The 26,475-nt window shown below is 37.7% G+C and overlaps 2 protein-coding genes and 1 pseudogene across 2 annotated transcripts in view; 2 read left to right on the top strand and 1 right to left on the bottom strand.

The window, feature by feature from the left end:
• LOC111344156 (zinc metalloproteinase nas-15) overlaps positions 1-3,165 on the top strand; it is a 7,228-nt gene extending 4,063 nt beyond the window's left edge. The window contains exons 6-9 of the mRNA XM_022951368.2: positions 471-613; positions 1,416-1,536; positions 1,923-2,040; positions 3,079-3,165. Of these exons, the coding sequence (XP_022807103.2) occupies positions 471-613; positions 1,416-1,536; positions 1,923-2,026 (368 nt within the window). The 3' untranslated portion in view covers positions 2,027-2,040; positions 3,079-3,165. The remainder of the gene's footprint in view (positions 1-470; positions 614-1,415; positions 1,537-1,922; positions 2,041-3,078) is intronic.
• An 8,087-nt stretch (positions 3,166-11,252) lies between these two features.
• Positions 11,253-22,366, top strand: LOC111344153 (zinc metalloproteinase nas-15-like). The gene is made up of 9 exons (XM_022951365.2): positions 11,253-11,378; positions 11,791-11,949; positions 14,182-14,305; positions 14,911-15,002; positions 15,293-15,376; positions 16,724-16,866; positions 17,001-17,124; positions 21,658-21,775; positions 22,287-22,366. The coding sequence occupies exons 1-8, from the start codon at positions 11,321-11,323 to the stop codon at positions 21,759-21,761; spliced, it is 888 nt and encodes a 295-aa protein (XP_022807100.2). The 5' UTR covers positions 11,253-11,320; the 3' UTR covers positions 21,762-21,775; positions 22,287-22,366.
• On the bottom strand, positions 13,240-14,159 carry LOC148722904 (uncharacterized; annotated as a pseudogene).
• Positions 22,367-26,475: the final 4,109 nt, after the last annotated feature.

Raw genomic sequence — 26,475 nt, 5'->3', positions numbered from 1 at the left:
AGAGAATTGAAATGAAAGATCAAGCTTTACCCTTGAATTCTGCGGTGGATTTGTGGCAGTGGGTACATTTTAGCTTGGGATTTTTTACTTCGTTCGGCAGGCTGTCCGGACAGAAGTGTTTGGCCTTGTCTTATCTTTAAGAAGAGAAGACCAGGATTAAAATCAAGTTAAATCGGTAAATTAACGAAACCAAGAGCAAACAACACACGTATGGAATAAGGTAAGCCACTTTTATTTAAAATTTTCACTTAAATATCTTCATGGATATCTTTTAGAAAATCCCAGATAAATCCTTATAAATCGATATGCGAATTGTGTTCCTTGTTTGGTTCTTAAAGAGAGCTTGGGCCGCCTGTGCTGACATAAGCAAAATCATGAACTATACAACTTTCTAAATGCCGACTTCGATTCATCAAAAGGAACGAGTGGCCTTCTCTTGCCTTAAGTTTGTTTTATATTTTTTTCCTAAGGAAACAAATTTAATTTCAACAAATACAATCGAGGAACCATTGACAGCCTGGGAACCCCGTATGACTATGGAAGTGTGATGCATTATGGGGGCAGAGCTTTTAGCAAGAACGGAAGACCTACTATCGTTGCCAAGCGATCTGGGGTTAGTTCAAGTAGATGTTATCGATTATCGCAAGGGCAGTTCAAGGAATTTTAATCAAATTCATCATTATTTAAAGGCGGCTCATATATAAAAACAACAATTTATTGTATTGCTAGGATATGGTACAAATCGCATATTTGAAAGATTATGTTTTCAGTGAACGACATATACTCCAAGAAAAAAGAAATCGGAGTGCTTCTAATAGGATCACATGTTTCTTATTTCAGTCAGCTATGCAGCAGTTTCAGGTTGTAAACCAGTTTCCAGTTTGTAAACAAAAGGTGTCATGAGATAGTCAACATGATATTTTTCGTCCAAAGACAGCACTTCGATTTACCATCATTCTAAAACACTCAAATGCTAGATTACGAAAAACAATTGTGTTTTTCAATCATACGCCAAAATCATGTTCATCATCACTTTTATTGTCGGTATCATTTTCTTTATCAGCATTGATTACTCATTTAAAAAAATCGCGAAATACAAGCTAGCACTTCCACATTTTATCTCGGAGGCTTCAAAACTGTGCAAATTCTTTAACTCTTATATCCACACACTGAGATGGATAAAGTAAAGGGAAGGGTGTTTAAGTCAGTCAAGTAAAGATAATTTGAATTCCATGAAAACTTATGCAAGAAAAACAAAGGACAAAGATATCTTTCAAGTTTCGTAAATATTGCACTTATGACAAAAGTATATAACCTGGACCTAAGTTATATGCATCTGATTGTTGATATTGCCGATTGCAGTTAATGCTTTTTTTGTCTTGTTTTATTTTTGTTTTATCATTTCATTTTCCCAGGTAACACTAGGTCAGCGACGGGGCATTAGTGCAATAGACGCGCGGCAGATGAATCTCCTGTACAAGAGTCAATGTAAGAGAGGGGGAGGAGGAGGTGGCGGTGGGGGAGGGGGTGGAGGAGGTTTGTAACAATGATTACTTTAACATCCATCAAACAAACAAAGAATTGCATGAAAGCAACTGAGGGAGCGGTCATTCTTTATCGCTGAGGGCGAAGGCGGAGGATTTTAGGGGGGGTGGGATCACATGGTCTAGAGACTTTAAGAACACAAAGCTTATTTCCTTAAAGGCGTTCTATTAATTTATCATTTTGATTTGAGCATAATAAAAATGGTGTACGCCTTTTAAACACCGTAACACACTACTTTACATGGTTACTTTTAATTCCTATATGTTCACTTCGTTCTACAACCTGAAAGCACGCCACCTAACCACTTCAAAGTTCGCACATGCGTAGACTTTGACCACTGTGCCTATCCTTACAAAACTTCTAATGTTCTCTTTCAGGAAATTGTAAAGACACTGATCGAAGATGCGGCGGATGGACGGGATATTGCAGTTACCACAGATATGTGAGGGCAAACTGCAAGAAGACCTGCAACCTATGTTAATCAACTGAAAAAAGGTAACAATTCACCATTTGAAATAAGTCCAGTAGCCTTCGAACTAGCAAGTTCCTTTACACATTCAGAGAATATGTGAATAAAATTTCTGCCTTACCCCTCTCCTCCCAACCTGGTTCGAATTGGTTTTCAGTTATTTGAAACTACCTTGACCTCAATGAATAACTTGCATTGAAATTTACATAACGAATGAATGGCTTAACCATGGACGATCGAATTTCTTATACCAAAACCGTTGTTTTTAGAATTTTAATTGTGAGATTTGATCGATTGAGTCCAATTCACTAACCGTAAACGAACTATTATATTCGATCTCAGATATTAAAAGTACTTATAAAGATTTTACTCCGACAAAAATGTGAAGATTACATTTGATCTTTTTCTGCTAACTGTAGGTGAATATGATCAAAATATAAAAATTAACCAGAGGCTTTCGTAAGTTTCCAGAGTCATCCTTTCAAATAAATTGTAATCTACTCTCAAAGGCTAGTGTTAAAATAATCTTATGTCAGCAATATGATTTAAAGAAGTATGCCTCGGTATAAACTTTCCTCATCTAGCTGTCAACCATTTACCCATAAAGAGAGAAAAAAGACTAGCTTGAATAGGATAATTTTATGATGAACAATTCATTTTTCCAAAATAGCGAGTCGTAAATTTGGCCTACAACTTACTTATGCGCAAATTAAGTTGTCTGTTTGGGTCCTGATTATCTAAATATGACACTAACAATGGAGGCTTAATTCATGAGAAAAAACGTAGGGTTCGATCCATGAAACCTCATACACGTGTATTCTATCATGAGCAATACTAAGAAACAGGCCTTGCCTTTTGCACCCTATTTTGAGCGTCTCAAATCCTCTCGTAAACAATACTGCAGAGTAGTTTTTTTTTCAAAAAAGAAACTGAACCACTTGCACAATGAAAATTTATACTTAGTTCACATAAATTTCCCTTTGTATTCTAAATTTACCAACGACCCAATGATAACTTATCTGGTTTCCTCTGATTGGTACGTACAATGCTGTTTTCCCTTCCAGGTCAAATGCCATTTTTGGGGAGGTTCTGCTGTAGTTTAACTTAAGGTAGAGTGGGCTGATAGAATAAAACGTGAATCAAAAATCAGAGTTTGTTTATTTGTCTTTTTGTTCTCTTCTTCGAAAAGGACTGACTGGCTATCAAATGCCGCTCTCAGACTTGACTCTGTATATTTATGCTTACCTTGTTTTGCAATTAAATCCCTGGTTGTCAAAAACAAACAAGAAGGTAGTGCTAAAGCAAACGACCAAATACAACAGGATCATAGAAGGCCTACTCTGGGGTCTTAAGTCGCCGTTACTTTGGGTGACTTTGAGCGATTTAAGGTGATTTAAGGCGACTTTAGCAAAATTGGCAAAAAAAACATTGCGACCAGTTAGGCGATCTAAGGCGATTTAAGGCGACTTAAGGCGACTTAAGGCGACTTAAAGCGATTTTATCTGACTGAAGCAATAAAATCAAAGTTAGCAACAGTCTCTCCATAAACCTTAAAAATATTTACAGAATCTCTTGCAATGAACTCAATAGTCATTTTGATTACTTTTGTATGCTCATCAGTCACAATAGCGACTTAAGGCGACTTAAGGCGACTTTAGCCGACATAAGACGACTCAAGACAACTTAAGGTCCCAGGGTAGGCCTCATAGAATTACAAAAGTCTTGCTTGTTCTTGGTCGTATACTGAAAGTCAGTGCGTAATCGTGGTCAAATTGGTCAATAGTTTCTATGCACTGGATTTTTTGAGGGAGCACATTATGATTTGGCAAAATGATTTAACGTTGACCTCGTGAAAAAGTTATATCAATTTGGTGTGCTTGTCCAAGAATGAAAAAAACACTGTCATCGTCCTCAACCATATCATTCTCAAGTTACAAAAACGTCAATTTATTTATTTTGATTTAAAAAAGAAATTCGCATTAAGAGACTTTCCATTGTCCCAGCATAACTTTTCACATGGAGCATTTAATGACAGACACAAAAGTCTTTTAGATACTTACGAAGTTGAGGTATTTTTTTCTGATGCTAAGCGTAAAAGCTCTCAACTGATCGGAAAATTATCGGCATGAGAACGAATTCTGTTACTTTAAGGGAGTGGGTAGCGTAATTTTACGCTATCAGATCAGTCAAGTATCGACCAAATCAAGGGTGGTCAAGTCGTGAACTTATTCAAGTTACCTGCTCTGAAGTCACATATTCAGACCACCTCGGAAATTCCTTTATTACCGTCATGGTGTGTTATACACAGTATAAATTCAGTGCTCCAGCATTTTCAGCCTGAGTAGCTGGGAAAGATGGAATAATGTTAGTTCACCTGAACCTTTTCTCCTCAAAAATAGTATGGTATTAAGAATAATTAACAATTATTCCACGAGCGCGCGTTGGATATGAGATGATAGATAGCCAACAAGGCGCGTAGCGCCGAGTTGGCTATAATCATCTCATATCCAACAAGCGCGGGTGGAATAATTGTTTTATTAAAAATGTTAAATTAAATTATTAAATTTTATTAAATTTTTAGCTCCCGTTTAATTTTAAGCTGATATGTTCGCTTACCATATTTGTAGATTATGGTATATTGGCTGATATACCATAATGGCTTCAAGCAATAAAAATTCTTGAATTGCATTATCCAATGATCTAGTTTTTAATAATTACTATTAGCCAGTGTCAACATCTACAACTACTATTTTCCTTTAAAAAGATAAACTCACAACGAATGGCTCGAACAGTTTTAATTTAGGCTGTTGAAATATGATCATTTGAAATGTAAAGCGGCTCAGAACTAAATCTATTTCTTCAATAATACATAATTGGAGGTAAATATCCGGAATTGTGATATGCAATTAAACGTTAACTTGCAAACCTGATGAAGACTATAAGATGAATTATAACATAACCAAAGTAAAGCGTGCGCTCTGATTGGTCAATTTAGCGTCCCCCCATTTGCCTATAGGTGTACGCTGCTGACGTAAGCAAATGCAAAGACTATTTTTCCGCGTGCGCTTGTTTTTTCTGGTCACGTAAGATTTGTTAAATAAAAGGGAACTCTTTAGCTACAATGTATCAATGTTATGTTATAAAAAAAAATGGTAAACACCACAGCGTACACTATTGAGTTATGGATGCACTTGGGAGGTTTGCTAAGCACTCAAGAAGCTAGAGTCACTCTCGGCTATCGCCTCGAGCGACTCTTACGCTTCTTCCGTGCTTAGCAACCTCCCGCCCGCGTCCATAACTCAATAGTGTACGATGTGCTGTTTACCATTTGTTAATTAATCTCCTAAAAGTCCTCATTGGCAAAAAGAAAACTAATCAAATTGCCAATGCAAGAACATAGCCCAAAGTAAAAATAATAAAAACATCAGCAAGTTAAAGGTATTTACATGATTATTTACAGACTTTTCCACAGTGAATTGCTGCAGTTGTCCAAATTTGCAAATATCTTTTATTCAATTGAGGTGAAGTAGGCCTCTTTGGGTACTGCAAGAGGTTTCCTGAGCAGCCTGGAATATTAAGCGGCTATAATTTCAAGTCGCAATTTGCTAAAGGGTGCATTGAGTTCACAAGTAAGAGGGTCACACGCTAAAAGCAACTGAAATAGAGTGTTTTATGATTTTTTCTCACAATGCACAGCACAAATGCAATGATTAAAATGCTGTTTAACAGCTACTAACAGTAACAGCTATTTGCTTATGGTCGAAAAGAAAATCAAGCGAAAGAGTTTTGTTACGCGCAGGTGAGTCGACAAATGCTTCTCACATAATCTCTTCTCAGAGGGAACCCTTCAAACTATTTTAAACAGAAGAAAATCAGCATGAAATGGCTTGGTGCTCTTTTGATTTTTGGAGGGGTTCTTATTGCATCAGAGAACCCAGAAGGTAAGCTTTTCAACGAGCACGATTTTGTTTTCTTCGAGCTTGCCAGTTAGTTTTTGTATGAAAACTTTAAAGCTGTTTTTGAAGTTCTTAGTTTATGGCATTATTTGGAAAACGTATCCAATGCTTTCAACTAGGCTCAAATTGGTATAAGTGTAAAAGCTTTGCGGTATACTGAGCTAAAGGAAAACGGCAAACCGTCGGCAAAACGGTCAGCGATGATGAACTGAGATATATGGCAGCCATTTGCACAATGGGTTTAAGCTAGCGATCGACCTTAGCTATCTCCACCGGTAGCTTCAGCAAGTAAGGAACAAAAACTCTGTCTTTCTGTTCGTACCATAATTGTGCAATTTCAATGCCCCCCAAGTTTGGTATTTTGTCCACTGTAGAAAATGTCGGCATCAGTGATCCAGACGTCTATGAAGGAGACATGATTTTAGATCCAGGTCAACGCATGGCGATTGAGCTTGAGTTGGATGTGGATAATCCGTTTGGAAGAGGCTCAACTATAAATCGACAGTGGCCTGATGGTGTGGCGTACTACGTCATTGATTCCATTCTCTGTAAGTTCATCACTACAATGGAACCTCGATTTAACGAACCTCTATATAACGAAGTCCATGATATCACAAACGATACTTCATTTTCAGCCGAGCTAAAGTTATAGTAAAATGTATGCCACGGAACCTCGATATAACGAACCAACTTCCCTTGGCACTTCGTAAAATGGAGGTTCCACAGTAGTGGAAACAATCGAGAGGCTGTGTAAAATCGAGTATCTTCCAGTGCAACTTTAAAGTAGAAGATAGCGGTGTGTTGTCCATGGTACACGTGTATGTCTTAGTGCTGTTAAATCTTTGGCATTTTGCCTGATCCTCAATATGCAATGTCTTAATGTGATTTGGTGAGGTAAAACAAACATGTGATAAGTAAGTGTAGAAATTGTAGAAAGAAAAAATAGTATGGTTATATCCATTAAATTCTGATAGGTGCGCTCAACCAAAAAAAGGCTGAATGCAAGGCAGTTAAATCATTTTTAAACATAAACAAACATAGTGCGCATTATTTGATTGGTAAATTTAGTTTGCCAGCGGATGCTTTCCAAGTTTTTTCCTAACATTTCGCTTGGGTTTATAACGTTATAGAGCCCGGAAAAATGTGTTCTACGGCTATTGCTTAAATATAGACTGAGATCACATTTCCCCAATAAACTATTACCCTATTTCTTAGCAGATAACAAACAAAACGTAATTAGATAACCGCAGTAAAAGCACTCAAACTGTTCTGAAAAAAAAATTAGCGCAAGGAGCAGTCGAAATAATTTAGCAAATGAGTATGAATGTTTGTTTAAAGGAATTTTATGTTATGTTGTACAGGTAGTGGACATGGATTATTGTCCGCATTGTATTCAGTTTAGTACATATATCTTATTAACCAAGCGCGAGGGCCGTACTGGGAGACTATCGGCCCGAGGTCTTGACAGTACGGATCGAGCGCAGCGAGGTCCGTACAAAAAAGACCAAGGGCTGATATTCTTCCAGTACGATCTCGAGAAAGCTTGGTTAATAAGAGATTTATTACACGACTGAAGTTCAAAGGGACGCAAGTGCGGTATCATTCGGGACCATTCGGGACAGTGCCCGGTCCAATACTGAGAGAATATTGACCGGCAATAGAGCATTTTGATTGGTTGATTTTAGTTATTGGCCCTCTGACTGCCTGAGTCGTGTAATAATGTAGTATATTGATTATACATGTACCTATATTGATTATTGACAACAACCTAGTATGGGTTGTAAGGTGAGCACTTTGTACTTTAATTCAGTAAATATACTACTCGCAGTAATCCTGCTATACTGGAAATACCTGCCTGCTGTAAAATTACTATAGGTCAGTAAACTCTTCTACTTCTATATGTGTACTGTGTTTGTTAATTAAGTTCAGTTAGCCTTTGGCAATGAAAGAGAAACAGTCTCTTTGTGTCTGAATGGCGGCACTACAGGTACATTCACATTTTACCCGCCGAAGGCTGTAGTTCGGGCAGTCGAAAGCTCGTAATTTTATTAATTATTTTTTAGCCCGATATCGTTCTTCATTTTTTTTTTCAACTTCGTCTATCCTAGCTGACCCTTAAATACCTTCAATCTTAGTAAATGTCATAATTAGTCTTGGCCAGTCAATGATTTACTGGGTTTTAATCATGTGCAATGACATCCCGACTAAGCAATGAAAACTAGCCCCTTTTCTCGTCCCTCTCCTCCACTAGCTTACCTCCTCCCCTATAACCTGTCAATAACTGCCTAAATATTAACTCGATTTGAAGGAAATCTTTTTCAAGAAATTTGATCTTCTCACGTAATACCCTTAGCGCTCGGCAATAGTTTAGATAATAATCATGGTTCAAAATCATCAAACCAGTTTTCTTTCCTGTTTTTCTGTCTTGCATTGACCTTCCAAGAACAGGACAATGAATTAAAATCAAGCTGATTTGAAATATTTCATCACAATATATACACAGCATATTAAAACTAATAAGATTGCTAACCTGATGACACTTAAACGATATGTAAGAAGAACAGTTTTGATTCTAAAAGTATAGTGAAAAAAAATCACTAATGGTAAAGTAAGGTTTTGCTGATATTTAAGTGACTTCTACCCTTTAGCTGATAAAAGCAAAAAGACGTAATTCCTCAAAGGTTGATTAACACCAATCTGGGCCTTCAGCACGACATTTCTTCAGACTTTTTTAACAATTCCGTATCACTCTTAAACTGCACTATGCGAAATCTGAGGCTTGGAAATAGACAACTCCACGTTGAGTAGATAAATACGATTAACTTTAATTCCGACGTAATTGAAGTAGGTTAAAACTAAAATATCAAACAATTACAATAGTTACACAATATACGATATAAACTGAATTAAGAACAACACGACGGAAAGAGGACTCTGAAGCACTCACGTCGTTACGGCCACAGAAAAGACTAAGATTATTGATGTAACTACATTACAGAGGTTCAGACTGAACTGCGCGATAAACGAGAAAACAGGCATAGTAAATCGATACATTATGCGAAGTAGCAATAAGGTGGCAATAAAATGACTGAGAAAGGCACAAATGAAACAATTAGTAATGACTTTGGTTAGTTACAGGGTGAAAAACTTAAATAAATGAACTTTAAACACGCAAAGAATCCAACAACAAAAACTGTCGCTTTTAGAACTTACACACTCCATTAATCACTCGCTTCCCATCACTGTGGCCCAGCTTCGATTCCCGGATATGGAGGAATCGAACTATTACTAAATTCCTATTCGCATTTATACTCATCCACTGGGGAAGCAATCTGCAGCTTGCCCAAGAGCACAACATAATGACTCGGCCAGGTCTCGGACTACACTCCCAGACACACTTGTTGCAACACATGCCACCTTAACTGGCATTCTCAATGTTGGTTTGCAAGATAGCATAGAAACATTGGCAATTAACAACATTGGATTGAGAGAGGGGTGAAGAAACCTCGAATGTATTGTTCGGGAGGGGTTTCCTCTTTCTGGGAATGCAGGACACGTCGACCGGGAAGCCAATCCATAGAGCCACTGCGTCTCCCAAATAATAGGGACCTTAAGGAGTCAGGACGGCAATACCAATGGAGACGTCTATTATATTTTTAGTCTAAATTTCGAAAATGGATCCATGTAATTACCCTTTTCATACGATGCCACACCTCAACTTCCGCATAACGACTTTTTGCGGCGTTGAGTTCTGCACCGTTCGCAGACGACGCAAATTTTGGTGGTTTGAGGTACGGTTGTTTTGCAGAGGACGGTTAAAAATGAACAGAGTTTTCAAACGCACGTGCTGGCTACTGTTTTGCCAATTAGATATTTTATTTTTCCACGTCCTTGTTGCCGTCCCCGTCGGGGTTTGCTTAAGGTTCCTATTCCGATCTGTAAATTTATCTTGCCCTAGATGTTTCATTGTAGTATTGTACCCCAAGTTATTCTTTAAAAATTCATAGAGGCGGATGATTCGTAATTAGCTGCGATATTTTACATTAAACAGAATTCGAAAAGATGTGAAGGAGCCTACCTTTTTTTGGGAAATCTTACAAAGAACCATATAATTACGGTTTGTTTCAGCCGAGTAGTGGTGCTTCGTGTTTAAACAACGAAAACGAACCAAACAAAAAACGGGAACCACAACAACTAAATTGCAGACAAGTGCGAGCATCTTTGAACATGGATATTTTCTCATTGATATATTTTACATACTCAACAAAATAACGCATTGCTTATTTTTCAATCCCAAAGCTATAGTATGGTAAGTTAAAGAGTGCAGAGCGCGATTTTCACCTTGAAAGATTTTGGTATTGTACTCGCTTACGATTCATACTTTTAAGACAACTTTCTTAACATCATTCGTGCCGTCCAGTCGCTACAAAAAGCTGCACTCGTTGGATTTCCCAAACTGATTTCGTTTTTAACAGAAGTAATGTTAACTTTAAATTTTAGATACGAAATACTTGCCACTAAACAAGGGTGTTTTTTAGTAACTTCTGGCCGAGTTACGAAGAGTGGTAAATAGCAACTTGTTTCCTGTAAATATTTAAGCTGTTTCAATAATACTGGGCTTCTCGAGGTTTCCGAATATTTGCTGTTTGCTTTGTAATTCCGTTGTAATTTAAAGACATTTAAACAGACATTTTACTCAATAAACATTGAATAACGCTAGAAATGAAAGAAAATTCTTTGAAATGAAGATTTCTATGCGTCAACAAAAGCGTTGACAAGTTCAAAGTGGACAAAGGATGTCTTAATTCGTCACAAAACCTGAACAACAATTAAAGACAATCCTGATCAAACTAGACAGTTTGCTTCTTTTATTTTTTATCTAAGTTTTTATCAACGGATTAAGAATTTTAAGGAATTCCTTTTACTATTTCCCTCTTGAGTATAGGTCCACTTTCATCAGAGGTGTGAACTAACCAAATTTTTGTGGGACACTCAGACGATCTATCGGCTGACTTGTCTGCCATCATGAATTTATAGTTTTAACTTTTGCTATGATTGTATGTAGCTACACGTTTCCCTTTTCCTGAAAAAATTATAGGTAGTTGCTTTACTTAAAAAAAACTCTTTACCAACTTAATTGCATCTGTAACAGTTGCATTTGAACAAGATGTTATTACTTTTCCATGTTAATCGGATTTACGCAGGGTCGTCAAAAAGGAACAATAGCTTAATACGAAAGAGCTTATTAAAAATTAAACAGCTTCTCAGGTGAGAGAACAATTGCTGGTCAATAAATTTGCTGCAGATAAAACAATTTCACATAGTTGCTTCGGCACCACTGGGAGGCATCATGAAGTGGCTTTGCTTTTTTGTCCTGTGCGGAGTCGTTTTTGCCAGGAATCCTGAAGGTAGACTTTTTCCACATTTTAACTCTATGAGTATTGTTAGAATATGCTTTCATAGGATTGTAAAATTATTTTTTATTGTTAAGTCTTTTTCTCGGGACTTATCGTGGTCACGTGAGGCCATAGAGCCGTGTAGACTGAACACTTCTCCGTTTCCAGAATGGGGGAGTTATTATTCCAAATACTCGTCATTTGAATCTTTATTCTCTCGTTTATATAGCATGAGAGATATCACTGAAACTGAAAGCAATTAAGCGCTCGAGCCCAAAAGCGTTTTTGTTTTTTCATTAATATAGTTTGACGTGGATAAGCTGTGGAAAGTAATCGTTTTTCTGATTGTTAATTTGATATTGGATACAAGTAAAAAAGAAAAAAACTAAGTCTAATTGACCTCAAAATGAACGTTTCCTTGAAGAGAATGACGATCTTTATGAAGGGGACATGATACTAACAGCTGATCAGCGTATGGCGGCCAACAGGGGACTGGATGTGGATAATCCAATGGGGAGAGGTGCAACTAAAGGCAGACAGTGGCCGGGAGGGGTTATGGCTTATGTCATCGACTCCAGTTTATGTAAGTGTCTGGCTCATGATAATCGTTTCTCAGTCCAACGACGCCATTTTTCATTTTTTATGAAGTAGCAAGCGACAAGTTAGATTTAATGCAAAAAATGTAAATTTTGATATTTTGCAACTGCGATACGCTTGGGTTCCCTAGGTCAAGAGAACTGTAAGTTACATTACCCCCGTAGACTGCGACAGAAAATTGTACTGTTTGGCTATTTCTGAAAAAGCATTTCACCAAAGAATATAGGAACCGAGAAAAACCAACATTGAAAATTATCAATCTTTCATAATTTACTTTAAAATGAAGAGAAAAGATGGCGAACGAGAAAAGGAACGAAGAATTCATTTGAATTCATTATATACCAAATATTTGTGAAAGTGTAATGTGATCGTCCGGGTGAGTGTAGTCCTGAGAAGGACTGTTGTCGGTTGTAGTGACTGACGTTTCGACAACCTGTGCGGAAGTCATCATCAGAGTCAAGTGAATTGTTGTTGTCAGTAGAATGTTCTTATTTCAGTTCGTGTAAAAGGATTGGTCAGTTTATGCGTAATGTTATTGGTTGTAAGACTCAAGTGGCGTAAGTCGGTCGTGATTGGTCTCTTTCGATCCGTCGGTAAAGTTAGGTCGTTCTGTTTAGTTGGTTTGTAATGTTTATGTCGTGAATGAGTCGTTTGTATAGAGCCATTAGTAGTTGACAACTGTTTAGGGGAGTCTGTTCTAAGCTAGTAAACCAGCTTTCCAGAGTCAGTCGTTGAAAGTAGTCAGTGCTGTAGGTTAGGCACTGCGCAGAGTCTCAGTCAATATTGTGGTTCGTAAGTCGATGATGTTCAGCAAGGTGATTGTTGACATCACCTTTCCTCGTCGTACGTCTGTGTTCAGTCAGTCTTGTTACAAGCTTTCTGCCATGTAGGAGGCTTAGTGTGGTGATGGGTTTGTGGGCGACGCGGATATTGAAGGGCTGTAAGATGCGCGAGATGTTCTCAGACATGCCTTTTATGTACGATATGGTTGTTGTAGTCGTAGGAGTTGCGGTGTCGTTTGTTTCGGTAGTGGTAGTGGGTCGGTGAGTGCTTCGTCGGATGAAGTCGTCGTTGTAGTTTTTCTTTGAAAAAACACGGTGAAGGTATTTTTTTTTCATCGGATAAACTGTCTGTCGAGTCGCATACTAGTTACGCGCGTCGTGTTAGAATTCTGATAGTTGTGGCTTTGTGTGATGTAGGGCTGTAGGATGACTCGTCTAGTAATCTGTCGGTGTATGTCGGTTTCCTGTAAACTGTTGTCCGTAGTGAGTTGTCGTCACGGCTTACCAGACAGTCTAAAAAAGTAAGTTTGCCATTTTCTTCTACTTCTCTGGTAAACTGTATGTCAGTGTTTTTTCGGTTAAGGTGGTGGTGGAATGCGTCGATTTCGTCCTGTCGTACGGTGGTGAATGTGTCGTCAACGTAACGTAACCAAAGCGGTATCGTTTTTCAGCAAGTCGATGTACATCGCGCTCCTCGATATTCTGCATCACAATTTCTGCTACAATAACAGAAAGTGGAGACCCCAGGACTGTGCCGTGTAACTGTTTGTAGTGTTTACTGTTGTACTAAAAGTAAGTTGACGTTAGGCAAATGTTCAGCAGGTCCATAAAATCCTCTTTCGGCAGCGATAATGAGTCGGTAGATTGTCGGATTGCAGTCTCAGTACGTTGTTGCGCCAATTGAAGTGGAACACTTGTGAACAGTGATTTTACATCAAATGACGCTAGTTTGTAGTCGTCAGGTATCTGTACAGTCTTGGTAGCGTTAATAAAGTCTTCAGTGGATTGTAGTTTACGTCTGGATTTCTCGGTTAGTGGTTGTAGTATAGTTGTCAGGCACTTGGATAGTTGGTATGTAGGAGAGCCAAAGAAAGAAACAATAGGTCGCATTGGGAAACCAGGTTTGTGTAGTTTCGCAAACCGTATAGTTTCGGTGGATGTGGTACTGAGCACCTTAGTCGATAGTACGTTGGGTGTCAATAATGGCTTTCGTTTTCTTGAGTGTCAGTAGTTTTTTCGTACATGGGTTGCGGATCTGCGAAATTCTGGTTAATTATCAACTTTAGGTTTATAAAGGTATGAAAAACGTCGTGACTTTGAAAAAAAACCGTCATTAAATTAATGAAGAACGTGTCAAATGTTAGTTTACAGTCGATCGTTAGCAATAGTTCAAGATCATTTACAAGTGGTCCATGTTGTTCCTCTATGAATTAAAGCTAGCGATTCCAGAGCCATGGACGCCATCCGACAAGGAATGGAGGAATGGACAAGTAAAACATGTATTCGATTCAAGAGGAGAACAAATGAACGAGCTTTTGCCCACTTCAGAATTGGCTCTGGGTAAGGGACTCTTGATCTTAGCAGTCTTACCAAGATGACTTTATCAACGCTACGGGGAGTAACCCAGGTTTTTGTGTTCTTTCAAACGCGCGATTGTGCTTGAACAACAAAGAATAAATAATTATACGATGTATTAAAACACACGATAAAGCAATCTTTGAAAATAATCAATTCAATCATTAGTTATTCAAGGCCTTACTCGTTTCTCTCTAGGAATGACCAGGATCTAATTTCATCCTCACAATATCACTCCTAAATCACTCATTAAAGTCACCAGAACAAAAGAAATGATCACCAACTAAAAAAGCGATTGATTGTTGAACAAGTTCTCCTTGTTGGCACTTAGGGAATGAATAGAGAACAGTATAGAGAATTTGCACGCTGTTGTTAGGGTGTAAAGAGATAGTCACTAAATTCAGTCAGTCAATCGATCCATCAATATTATTAGTCAAGTTTATAATCAATAAGTGTAACAATTTGAGTCAGTCAATCGATCCATCAATATTATTAGTCAAGTTTATAATCAATAAGTGTAACAATTTGAGTTGATAATAGAGAAAAAAACAACAGGAAAAGGAAAAAATTATATTTGATATCATTTTCAGGTGCTCCTCATATGTGGGCAAAACAGGTAGTCGTCAATATATCAACCTTGGCAGCGGATGTTGGACCAGGGGAATTGTAGCTCACGAAATTGGTCAGTACATTAAAAGAAAAAAAATATTCCTTAAACAGGCCCCGGTCGTTCAAGGTGTGGATAACGATATCAACTGGATCAACTTCTATCCGATAGATGGTCTTGTATCTTTTTCCTTCCCTTATCCGCTGAATAGCGCAAAAAATGTGCTCTGCGGCTAATTACGAACATGGTCATCCCTCTACGACAATTAACAACACTTATTGACCTCGGGTTTCTATCTCATCTCATGGGGTTGTCCTTCTGGTGACAACAACAATAAGACCAGAATTCGATGTTTTACTTCTCAGGGCATGCCTTGGGCTTCTATCACGAACAGTCTCGTCCTGACAGAGATGAGTACGTCACAATTATGTGGGACAACGTTTTCGAGGGTGAGTGCAGAGTAGAATTACTATAAAAAGTAATTATGAAGTTTACGAATAACAAATTGTGATCTTAGGTTTAAACGATATCTTCTACTGACGCATCCACTGAGTGGATAAAATCAAAACTTATCAAGTACTTAGTGCAATATCTATCATGTTAGAACCATGAAATCAGATAGCAATGAAAAAGTGAAAAAACATTCATGGAAATTAGATTATTTAATTTATATACTCGAATTACAATGAAAAGTATGAGTGGTTGAGAGCACTCGATCTATTTACCATAGCGTGTGACGTTGACGTTAATTATATCTGCAGCGGATATTGCAGTTATCATGTCGAGTTCAAAGTCTGCCTAGTTTCCGAGCCCCTCGTCCGTTTTGTGTTTTCATACTTTTACAGACTTAAAGAAGAACTCAAAATGTTGGAACGCTTTTAAAAAATTTATAACAAAACTATCATAGAATTCGGTTTTTGCATGATATTTAACAATTATTCGCCTCAGGCTCGGGAATATTGGTGAGTATTCACCGAGACGAAGTCGAGGGGAATAGTCACCAATCGTTCACGAGCCTGAGGCGAATAATTGTTTAAGTATAATTACTCAGGTAATTATAGAAATGAGCAAAGGAATGTTAAATTTTATTTGTCATTGAACGCGTCAGTGAACAACTGAGCGAGAGCCGTTCGCACGGACAACAGACTATTTCTCTTGTAAAAAGTCCAGTCTTTCATCCTGACTGAGACGTAAAATTTTGACAAACATTTATTCATCTCGTTGACCCCCATTGCCTCAAATTCAGTGGTAAATTCGTTTTGTTGTTGAAACCATTCTGATAAGTAAATAAAGTGTTGCGAAAATTCAATGTAGTTGTTTTGATTTATATTATTCATGCATGTCAACATAACCAAAGTTTTCAGGGGAATTTAAATGGTTTCTTTGTTACGTTTAGCACAATTTTCACACCTTACCTTTGAAGAGTGTCATTCCAAACTTTGTGGCGTGTTTTGTATTCCTCGGAATGGCATTTTCTTTCATTAAATTAATTTCCTCTTCAGGCACATCGACAAAACGCGAGGCGGCCATTTTGAAACTATAATCACCTCGCCGCAGGTGATTATAGCGGAATATGACGCCATTCTCGGCCAATAAGAGCGCGAGAATTTCTATAATCACTTGAGTAATTATACTAGCATGAATTATTAAGCTGAGGCCTAAGCCTTTGGGTGCGGCCGATTGCTTGACATACGCAAAATCATGAAATATAAAATTTTCTAATGCCTACTTTGATTTATCAAAAGGAACGAGCGGCCTTCTTTTATCTTGAGTTAATTTTACCTTTTTTTTTTTAGGAAACAAATTTAATTTCAACAAATACAATCGAGGAACTATTGACAGCCTGGGAACCCCGTATGACTATGGAAGTGTGATGCATTATGGGGGCAGAGCTTTCAGCAAGAACGGAAGACCAACTATCGTTGCCAAGAAATCCGGGGTTAGTTTAAGTAGATGCCTTTGACCGATTTCCTTAATAAATATAAGTGGCAAGAGCAGTTTAGGGAATTTTAATCAAATACATCATTAAATAAGGCGGCTTTTTTTCGTTTTTGTTTTATTTTATTTTCCCAGGTAACATTTGGTCAGCGAAAAGGCATTAGTCCAGTAGACGCGCGGCAGATGAATCTCCTGTACAAGAGCCAATGTGAGGGAGGAGGAGGAGGAGGAGGAGGAGGTGGTGGTGGCGGTGGAGGAGGTTTGTAACAATGATTACCTTTAGTGACAACTATCAAAGAAACAGAGAATCACACGAAAATAACTAAGGAAACGGTCATTCTTTATCGCGTAGGGACGGGGATGGAGGATTTTAGGGGGAGAAGGATCACTTCGTCTTTAGGGGGAAGCGCACCGTAGAAAATTGACTGCCAAGTAAATGTCAATGAGGGTGATATTAAAACATTACAGCGCCTCTTGGGGAAATCAGGTAAATTTTATCGTGAGACGACCAAAATCGTTTCATTTTTCTTGATAAAACAGTAATTGAATTCGGGTTTCGCATGATACCATAATTTATCAAATCTCGCATCTGTCTAACCAGCCTCAGCCTTTGGCATCGGCAGATAACCTCAGACCTCGGCATTGATAATTAACAATTACTCCGAGAGCGCGCGTCCTATATGAGATGACAGATAGCCAACGAGGCCCGTATGGCTAAGCTGGGCATAATCGATTTAATATCTAGCGGGCGCGACTGGAGTAATTGTTTTATAAAAAAATCGCACCAAATTATCGAACTTTATTTTGTAAGAGCAAGGGGAATGTTACAATGTACAAAAATACTTTCGGTTTAACTCGACTTCATAAGCTCGCATGGAACTGAATGGCCCCTAGCCCATGATGGCTTATCCAATGAAAACTCTTGAATTGCATTGTCCAATGATCCATTTTTAAATAGTTCGTGACATTAGGCATAAATGGATTGTGCTCGGTAACTTTTGAGCAACTTTTAGGGTTTTCAGCAACTTTTTTCGTAGCGAGCAACGGTCAGCAACCTAAAGCAACTTTTGCCTTCCTTAGCAACTCTTGAGTCAACAAATGGTTAAGAACGTGTCTGTAAAAATCAAACATCTTGGGAAATGAAAATTTTCAACGCCCCCCTTCCAATTTTGCATGGAGTTAGGCACTCAGGGGGGGATGCGCACAAATTCCTTTTTTAAAGGTTGCAGCTCTCTTGTTTCCATGGTAACAACGGCTGCTTGTTCAAGGCCTGGAGCTTCATTTTCATACAAAAACCTCGCAAAAAAAGTGTAAAATGTTTATTTCTCTATCTCAGGCTGGATACAACATTACAGATTGGTACTTCTAGCATACATAGTGACATCATTTGTCTTTACTTTGATGCATTCAATTTTCCCTGGGAATAAATGTGAACACACCAATAGATCATTTATCTTGGTACAGTTTCGGTCATTTTTGCAGCAGCTCAAATCAGGGAAAACGTTGGTCTAAATTTCTCCAAAAGTACACCGATTCTCGTAGTGAATCTACGCTCATAGTTGGCAATAAAATTCTAGTTTTTAGATATGTAAAAAAATCTCTATGGGCAGGCCTCTACTTTTCATAGTGGTAATTCGCCAACGAAGCTCCAAAATCAGATATTGCATAAATTGGCAATGTTTACATCTAGTGTTCTCAACAACAAATGTTTCAGACAAATGACAAGTGCAAGACTTTGAAAGAATGTTATCTTCTGAGCAATATTCCGAAGAGAAATCTCGCCTCTAGCCTTAATATTTTTAAAAAAATCGATCAACCTCCATGGAGAACTACCCGACGCAACTACAAACATGTACCTTAAATCGTGTGCATGTCATCCAGATGGACTTCTTTCTACATCATTAGTATTAGTACTGCCGCTGACAAGTTACGATTTATACTCTCACTCTGAGTGTTTATGAGCATTCAGTCAAGGTTTTCCTCTCTTTTTTTGGTTGTTTTTACTTCAGAATGTACGGAAATCTGCTGAAATGTCGAAAAATGTCCATATCTCGTCTTCTTTGGAGCGACCTGTTGGAAACTTCATGGAGAAATTCAGCGTCACGCCATCCACGTGATAACGTACATGTTTATGACAAATGACCGGTGTTACGATAGTTTCGTGTAGATCAGCCAACTTTAACATGTTTCAAATGACAGACAGGTATAACAGTGTATCGTTAGAGGATTTCGGATTGCTCAAATTCCCACGAAAGACGGTACGGTACTCGTTCGCGAATTACCACTAAGAAAAGTAGAGGCCGGCCCGCAGAGATTTTTACATATTTAAAAACTAGAATATTATAGCCAACTAATTGCGTAGTTTCAGTTCCAGAATCGTTGTACTTTTGGAGAAATTTAGACAAACGTTTTCCCTGTTTTAAGCTAGTGCAAAAATGACCAAAACTGTACCAAGATGAATAATCTATTCGTGTGCTCACATTTATTCCCAGAGAAAATTGAATGCATCAAAGTAAAGACAAATGATGTCACTATGTATGCTAGAAGTACCAATCTGTAATGTTGTATCCAGGCTGAGATAGAGAAATAAACATTTTACACTTTTTTACGATGTTTTTGTATGAAAATGAGGCCCCAGGCCTCGAACAAGCAGCCGTTGTTACCATTTAAACAAGAGTGCTGCAGACTTCAAAAAGGGCATTTGTGTGCATCCCCCCTGAGTGCCTAACTGCATGCAAAATTTGAAGGGAGTTTGAGAATTTTCATTTCCCAAGATGTTTGATTCTTATAGAGACTCGTTCTTAAAAACTGACCAAACCGTCAACAAGGTCTATGTCAATCAATCAATCATGAACTTTATTTAAGTGTCCAATCTTCTAGCTTTCCCTCAGACCTACTAATCGGGGACACTACTTAAATTACATATTAATGATAAATATATATTAATAATACTATAAGATAATAATATTTAACTATTCAAAACTTCTTCAAATATATACAATAGTGAATGTACTTAAAAATACACATATGCAATAAAAACTATGTATACAATTTTATAATATATCAACTCTTCTAGTTGAAATATAATATTTTCTGTTTATGAATTATGAGTTACACAGGTGGCGCCTTTTGCATGCGTTTTCACTAACCAATTCGCTCAGATCTTTTTTCCTTATATTTGCTTTAAACCTTCTTAAGGAGGTCTCGTTTCTGTCCTTCATGCTTAATTTTGACCATAAATATGGCCCAAAAAATCTGAGGGAGTGCTTTCCGTATTTGACAGTTTTTACCATTTGAACATGAAAGTCCGAGTTCCTCAGGTTGTAGTACGAAGGTGATGGCGAGAAGAGTTCTAGTATATTGTAAGGCAGTAATCTATTCCTGATTTTGAACATCAAGATAGCGATATCTTGTAATCTCATGTTATATAGACTAGTCATTCCAGCGTGTGTCACTATAAGGAGAGACTCGATCTTTGAAGACTGTACGTAGACCTCTTTCATTAATTCTCTCTAGTTTGTTTCTGTCACTTGCTTGACGAAAGTGCCACACCAAGCTACAGTATGTGAGATGGGCTAGAACTGCAGTTTTATATATTCGCAGTTTTGCGTTCATCGGGATTAGATTCTTTAGCCTTTGTAGAGCACCATTTTACTGGTCTTTATGCAGACCTCTGATATAGGCTGTGAGAAATTCAATTCTTTATCAATAATTACGCCTAGCAGTTTGAATGCATCGGTAAAGTTGATTCTGCAATCATCAATCACTAACTCCAAGAGGTTTTTTTATTCAATCTGTTTAAAAATAAGGATGTCGTACGTTCTTACAAATAATTTATAAAATAACACGTGCACCCACAAACTGAACAACAGCTATCTATCTAACGGGCGCTTAAATCCAGCGGTTATTAGCTCCAACAATAGAGCTTCCAGTGCGTGCGAGCGAGGCATCACAATTAGAAGCTGAAATGTCTGACTAGGAAAATGAAAATAATACAGATATTGACCCTATTGAGGTTACCATAGCCGCTGAGGCAACTCTTAATAGTCCTACAAGAGCTTCAATTTCAATTTCAATTATCTTGTCCACGAAGGCAAATACAAACAACGAGAAGCGGTAGCTTGACCTCGTCCTCAGGGAAAGAAAACACAACATGCGCTTGGGATCGCGTGAAAGACAATTCAAAACGTCAACAGAAAATACTTTCTATAATGAGTTACGTTGAGATTATGTTGATCACAACAAATGAGGTTAAAATACACATACAACGTCATGTTTTGAGTGGTAATCTAAAGCAACTTTAGAGCAACTTTTGGATGTATTGTCGAGCAACTTTTGCTGAATTTTCTAACAGAATCTATTCATGCCTAAACGACATCATGGTCAACCTCGCCTAGTAATTTTCCATTGTCATTATATCGTGGAAATTTATATGGGAATCTTCAAGGTACTTCAGTCATGCAAAATAAAGGAGAAAAATGGAAAAGTCCCTCTAAAACCATAACGGGATTCAACAATAAGGAAAATTAAAACTGAAGACTTTAAGAACGCAAATCTTATTTCATTAAGAATGTTAAACTAATTTACCGTTTTGATTTGAGCTCAATAAAAAAAATGGTGTGCGCCTTTGAAACATTGTAACAGACTACTTTACGTGGTTACTTTTAATTCCTATATGATAACTTCGATCTGACACCCTGAAAGCACGCCACCCAACAGCTTCAAACTTCGCACATGTGCAGACTTTGACCACTGAGTCTATTCATACAAAACTTCTACTGTTATCTTCTAGGAAATTGTAAAGACAATAATAGAAAATGTAGCGGATGGACGAGATATTGCAGCTACCACAAATACGTGAGAGCAAACTGCAAGAAGACCTGCAATATATGTTAATCAATAAAAAAAAGGTAACTATTTACCATTTTAAAATTAAGTCCAATAGCCTTCGAACAAGCAAGCTCCCTTACAAACTCATGAACATGATAATTTTATGACGAACAAATTATTTTTCCAAAACAGCGAGTGGTAAGCTTGGCCTACAACTTACTTAAACGCGAAACAAGTTTTCTGCTTGGGTCCGGATTACCTACATATGATACTAACAATGGAGGTTTGATCCATGCGAAAAAACGGAGGGTTCGATCCATGATACCTCACCTGTATTCTATTGTGAGCCATACTAGGAAACAGGCCTTGCCTTTTGCACCCTATTATGACGTTTTCAAATTCTCTCGTTTACAATACTACACAAGAGTTGTTTCTCAAAAAAGAAACTGAACCACTTGCAACATGAAAAAATTTATACTTAGTTCAAATAAATTTCCCTCTGTATTCTAAATGTACTAATGACCCGATTCTAACGTATCTGTTTTTTATTTCTGAATGAGACTTATACATGCAATGCTGTTTTCCTTTTAGGTCATATGCCATTTTCGGGGAGTGCTGCTGTAGTTTGACCCAATGTAGAGTTAGCTGATAGAATAAAACTTGAAGCAAAAATCAGAGTTTGTTTATTTGTCTTTTTTGTCCTCAACTTCGAAAAGGACTGACTGGCTATCAAATGCCGCTCTCAAACCTGATTCCATTCGTGCTTACCTTGTCTTTCGATTGAGTCCCTGATTGTCAAAAACAAACAAGAAGGGCAGGGCTAAAGCAAACGACCAAACCACAAGAGAATAATACAATTATAAACGCCTTACTTGTTCTTGTTCGTATACTAAAAGTGAGTGCGTAATCGTTGTTACACTGGTCAATAGTTTCTATGCACTGGAACTTTTTGAATGAGCAAGTTATGATTGGGCAAAATGATTTCACGTTGACTTCGTGAAAAAATTATATTAACTAGTTGGGCTTTTCCAAGAATGAAAAAACACTGTCCGCATCCTCAACCATATCATTCTCAAATCACAAAAACGACAACGCCAAAAATGATTTCGGAACAGTAATTGAAGCATAAGTGATATCAAGAACTGAATCCAAGTAAAACCTTTGTCTTACGTCAGTTCCTATTTAAAATCTGATTCCTTTTTTCCTCATCGATTTTTGTTTTGGAAAGACATGGCAGTTTCATAGGTCACGGCATCTGTTCAAGTTCCTGTTATCGAACCTTAAATGTGGTTTTCGCGCAGAGAAAAGCGAAGCAGACTGTAAACTGAAAAAAAAATAAATGAACATTAAGCTATTACCCTTTCAAATGAATAAAGGCTGATAGTTTCTAAAGAAACTGTTTAGGGCTGCGTCGGTGGGGGTAACGAACTAATTTGGATATATCAACAAAGTTGAAATGGTAAATTGGCCACCGAAACGATTACAAAAGCTGACGTTTCGAGCGTTAGCCCTTCGTCGGAGCGAATAGAGGAATTGTGGGTTGTGTGTGCTTTTAAAGGCAGAAAATGGAGCTACGTTATTGGTGGGAACATGGCAACGAGAAAAGACGAATAAATTAGTGGAATGAAAAGCGTTCGTTGATCCCTGTGGGATTTAGACTGCCGGTTTGAAAGATGAGCTTTTGTTCGAGAAACCTTCACATCGAGGAGAATGATGTATGATATTCACTCAAGTGACAGGTCGGAGTAATACGTGCGGTAACATGCGGGAGAATGCCTAAAGTATCATCTCACTTTGGATGTCAATCGGGTCGTTCTTGCAAAGATCTTTTTTTTATCTAAAGACATATATTCGAGTAAATAATTTATGACTGAGATTAAGGGAATTTATTCATTTTGATATAAAAAAAAGGAAATCACATTAAGATGCTTTCCATTACCCCAGCTTATAATTACTTTTCACATACGGCAGTTACTGAGACACAAAAGTCTTTTCGATACTTACAACGTTGAGGTACTTTTTTCCGATGCTAAGCGTAAAAGCTCCCAAAAAACTGATCGGAAACTTATCGGTGGGTACAGTAATTTACACTATCAGATCAGTCACGTATCGGACCAAATAAAGATTGTCAAGTCGTAAACTAATTCAAGTTATCTGTTCTGAAGTCTCGTGTTTAGACCACCTCGGAATCTCCTTTAATAGCGTCATGGTGCAAGAAGTTATAAACAATATAAATTCAGTGCTCCAGCTTTTTCAACCTGAGTAGCTGGGAAAGATGGAATATTATTTGTTGGTTCACCTGAACCTTTTCTCTTCAAAAGCAGTCTCGTATTAAGAATAATTAACAAATGTTCACCTCATCGGAGATGTTTAGTGGTGGATATTTACCGAGCCGCCAAGCAGCGAGGTAAATATCCACAGCTAACCACCTCCACTGAGGTAAATAGTTGGTTTAAAACAGTGAGATAATATACACCACCAAAAATTGATTTTAATTCATACATTCCAGCTACGATTCCAACATTTTCACGCGTGGAAAGGACTGAAAGATTAATTTTCATTTGTAAACAAAACCTTTCTCATTTGCTTTTATCCATAAACTCCAGGTTAAAAACTTAAACCATTACCTTTAAACACGGCCAAACCAAACTTATTCGCTTTCTTTGTGTTTTCAGGGACAGCTTCGTCGTTAATTTAAGTGATTTCTTCGCTTGTCACGGATGCAAACCGGAAAGCCATTTTTTCCCCGAGATGCTCGGAGGTAGATAGCAAAGGATATTCGGAGTTGTATTAGCCAATCAGAGCGCGCCTTCAACGCTATCCACTGTTTTAGTAGATACTAACTACTGTGAAAGTGTAATGTGATCGTCCGGGTGAGTGTAGTCATGAGAAGGACTGTTGTCGGTTGTAGTGACTGACGTTTCGTCAACCTGTGCGGAAGTCATCATCAGAGTCAAGTGAATAGTTGTTGTCAGGAGAATGTTCTCATTTCAGTTCGTATAAAATGATTGGTCAGTTTTGCCGTGATATTATTGGCTCACGCTGTAAGATTCAAGTGGCGTAAGCCGGTCGTGATTAGTCTGTTTCGATCCGTCGGTAAAGTTAGGTCGTTCTGTTTGGTTGATTTGTAATGTTTATGTCGTGAATGAGTCATTTGTATGGGGTCGGTAGTATTTGACATCTGTTTTGGGTAGTCTGTTCTATGTTAGTAAACCAGCTTTCCAGAGTCAGTCGTTGAAAGTAGTCAGTGCTGTAGGTTAGACATTGCGCAGAATCCCAGTCAATATTGTGGTTGGTAAGTCGATGATGATTGTTGACATCACCTTTCCTCGTCGCCCGTCTGTGTTCAGTCAGTCTTGTTGCGAGGTTTCTGCCAGTCTCTCCGATGTAGGAGGCTTGGCAGTCGGAGCAATTGATCTTATAAATCGCTCCCTGTCTTTTCCTCGGTTCGTCCTTGTCTTTAACGTTGGTTAGTAACTGACGTAGTGTGGTGATGGGTTTGTGGGCGACGCGGATATTGAAGGGTTTTAAGATGCGCGAGATGTTCTCAGGCATGCCTTTTATGTACCGTATGGTTGCTATAGTAGTAGGAGTTGCGGTGTCGTTTGTTTCGGTAGTGGTAGTGGGTCGGTGACAATGACAATAACAATAACTTGATTTATACTTGAATTTAAGATAGCAAATACATGCTAATATCTCCAAGTTAAATTGTCTAAATTTAAAATATTTAAATTAATCTAATTACTAACTATCTAAATACTATCTATATATAAAATACAAAATATAATTCTAAAGCAAAAGATATTTAAATATAATTTCTAAACAAGATAAAAACTAATTAAAATTTATTCTACAGGTTGAATTTCAATTTAGAAATTTCGGATTTAAATTGACTTAATTCGTGTAGCAGTCTTATTTTATTGGGAAGAGAGTTCCATAGCTTATTACCCTAATAGGCCAATGAGTGGAGGTCATAGCTAGTGGTATTAACCCTGGGTACCATAAGAATATTATCCCCCCTCAGATTAATCTTGCAGTTGCGTAAAGTAAATAACCTAGAGATATATTCTGGAACCAACCCATGCAAAGCTTTAAATACCAATGTTAAAATATTATGAATTCTTCTATTAAACGAAGTAGGATGCTTGATACGCAATAATAATTCCTCATACGAGCTTTTATCATCATTATAAATAAAGCGCAACGCACGTTCATTAAGTTGTTCCAATTTGTTGGAATTACCCTTTCCGCAATGATACCATACAACAGAACAATAATTTAAATGAGGCAAAAGATATGCATTATATAACTTAACCTTGGCATGGATGTTAATTAATTTCTTATGTCTTTGTAAAACTTGAATTTGCTTGCTAACTTTCCGTGCTATGTTACCTATATGTTCATTAAACTTTAATTCATGATCAATGGTTACACCCAGTAGCTTAACACCCCCCACAAAACTGGTCTCATGACTCCTAATGGAAAAACAGGGTATAGTAGTGTGATTGCTCTTACCCAGCCAAATGGTACCACATTTATCCGGATTCATCACAAGGCCATTAGAACAAAACCAAGAATGAGCAGTGACAAGATCAGTTTGTAGGTGTCCATGTAATGGGGAAACATCATTATTAATATCAAAGATCTGAGTATCATCGGCAAATGAACTTATTTTGGACTGAAGACTAGATAATAGTAAATCATTTATGTAAATATTAAAAAGACGGGGACCTAATACAGACCCTTGAGGAATTCCTCTAAGAAGAGGACTCCAATCTGA

Source organism: Stylophora pistillata, chromosome 9 (genome assembly GCF_964205215.1).
Source record: "Stylophora pistillata chromosome 9, jaStyPist1.2, whole genome shotgun sequence".
Lineage (NCBI taxonomy): Eukaryota > Metazoa > Cnidaria > Anthozoa > Scleractinia > Pocilloporidae > Stylophora > Stylophora pistillata.
Note: the sequence above shows the minus strand (reverse complement) of the source record. Positions and strands in the feature narration are given on the sequence as shown.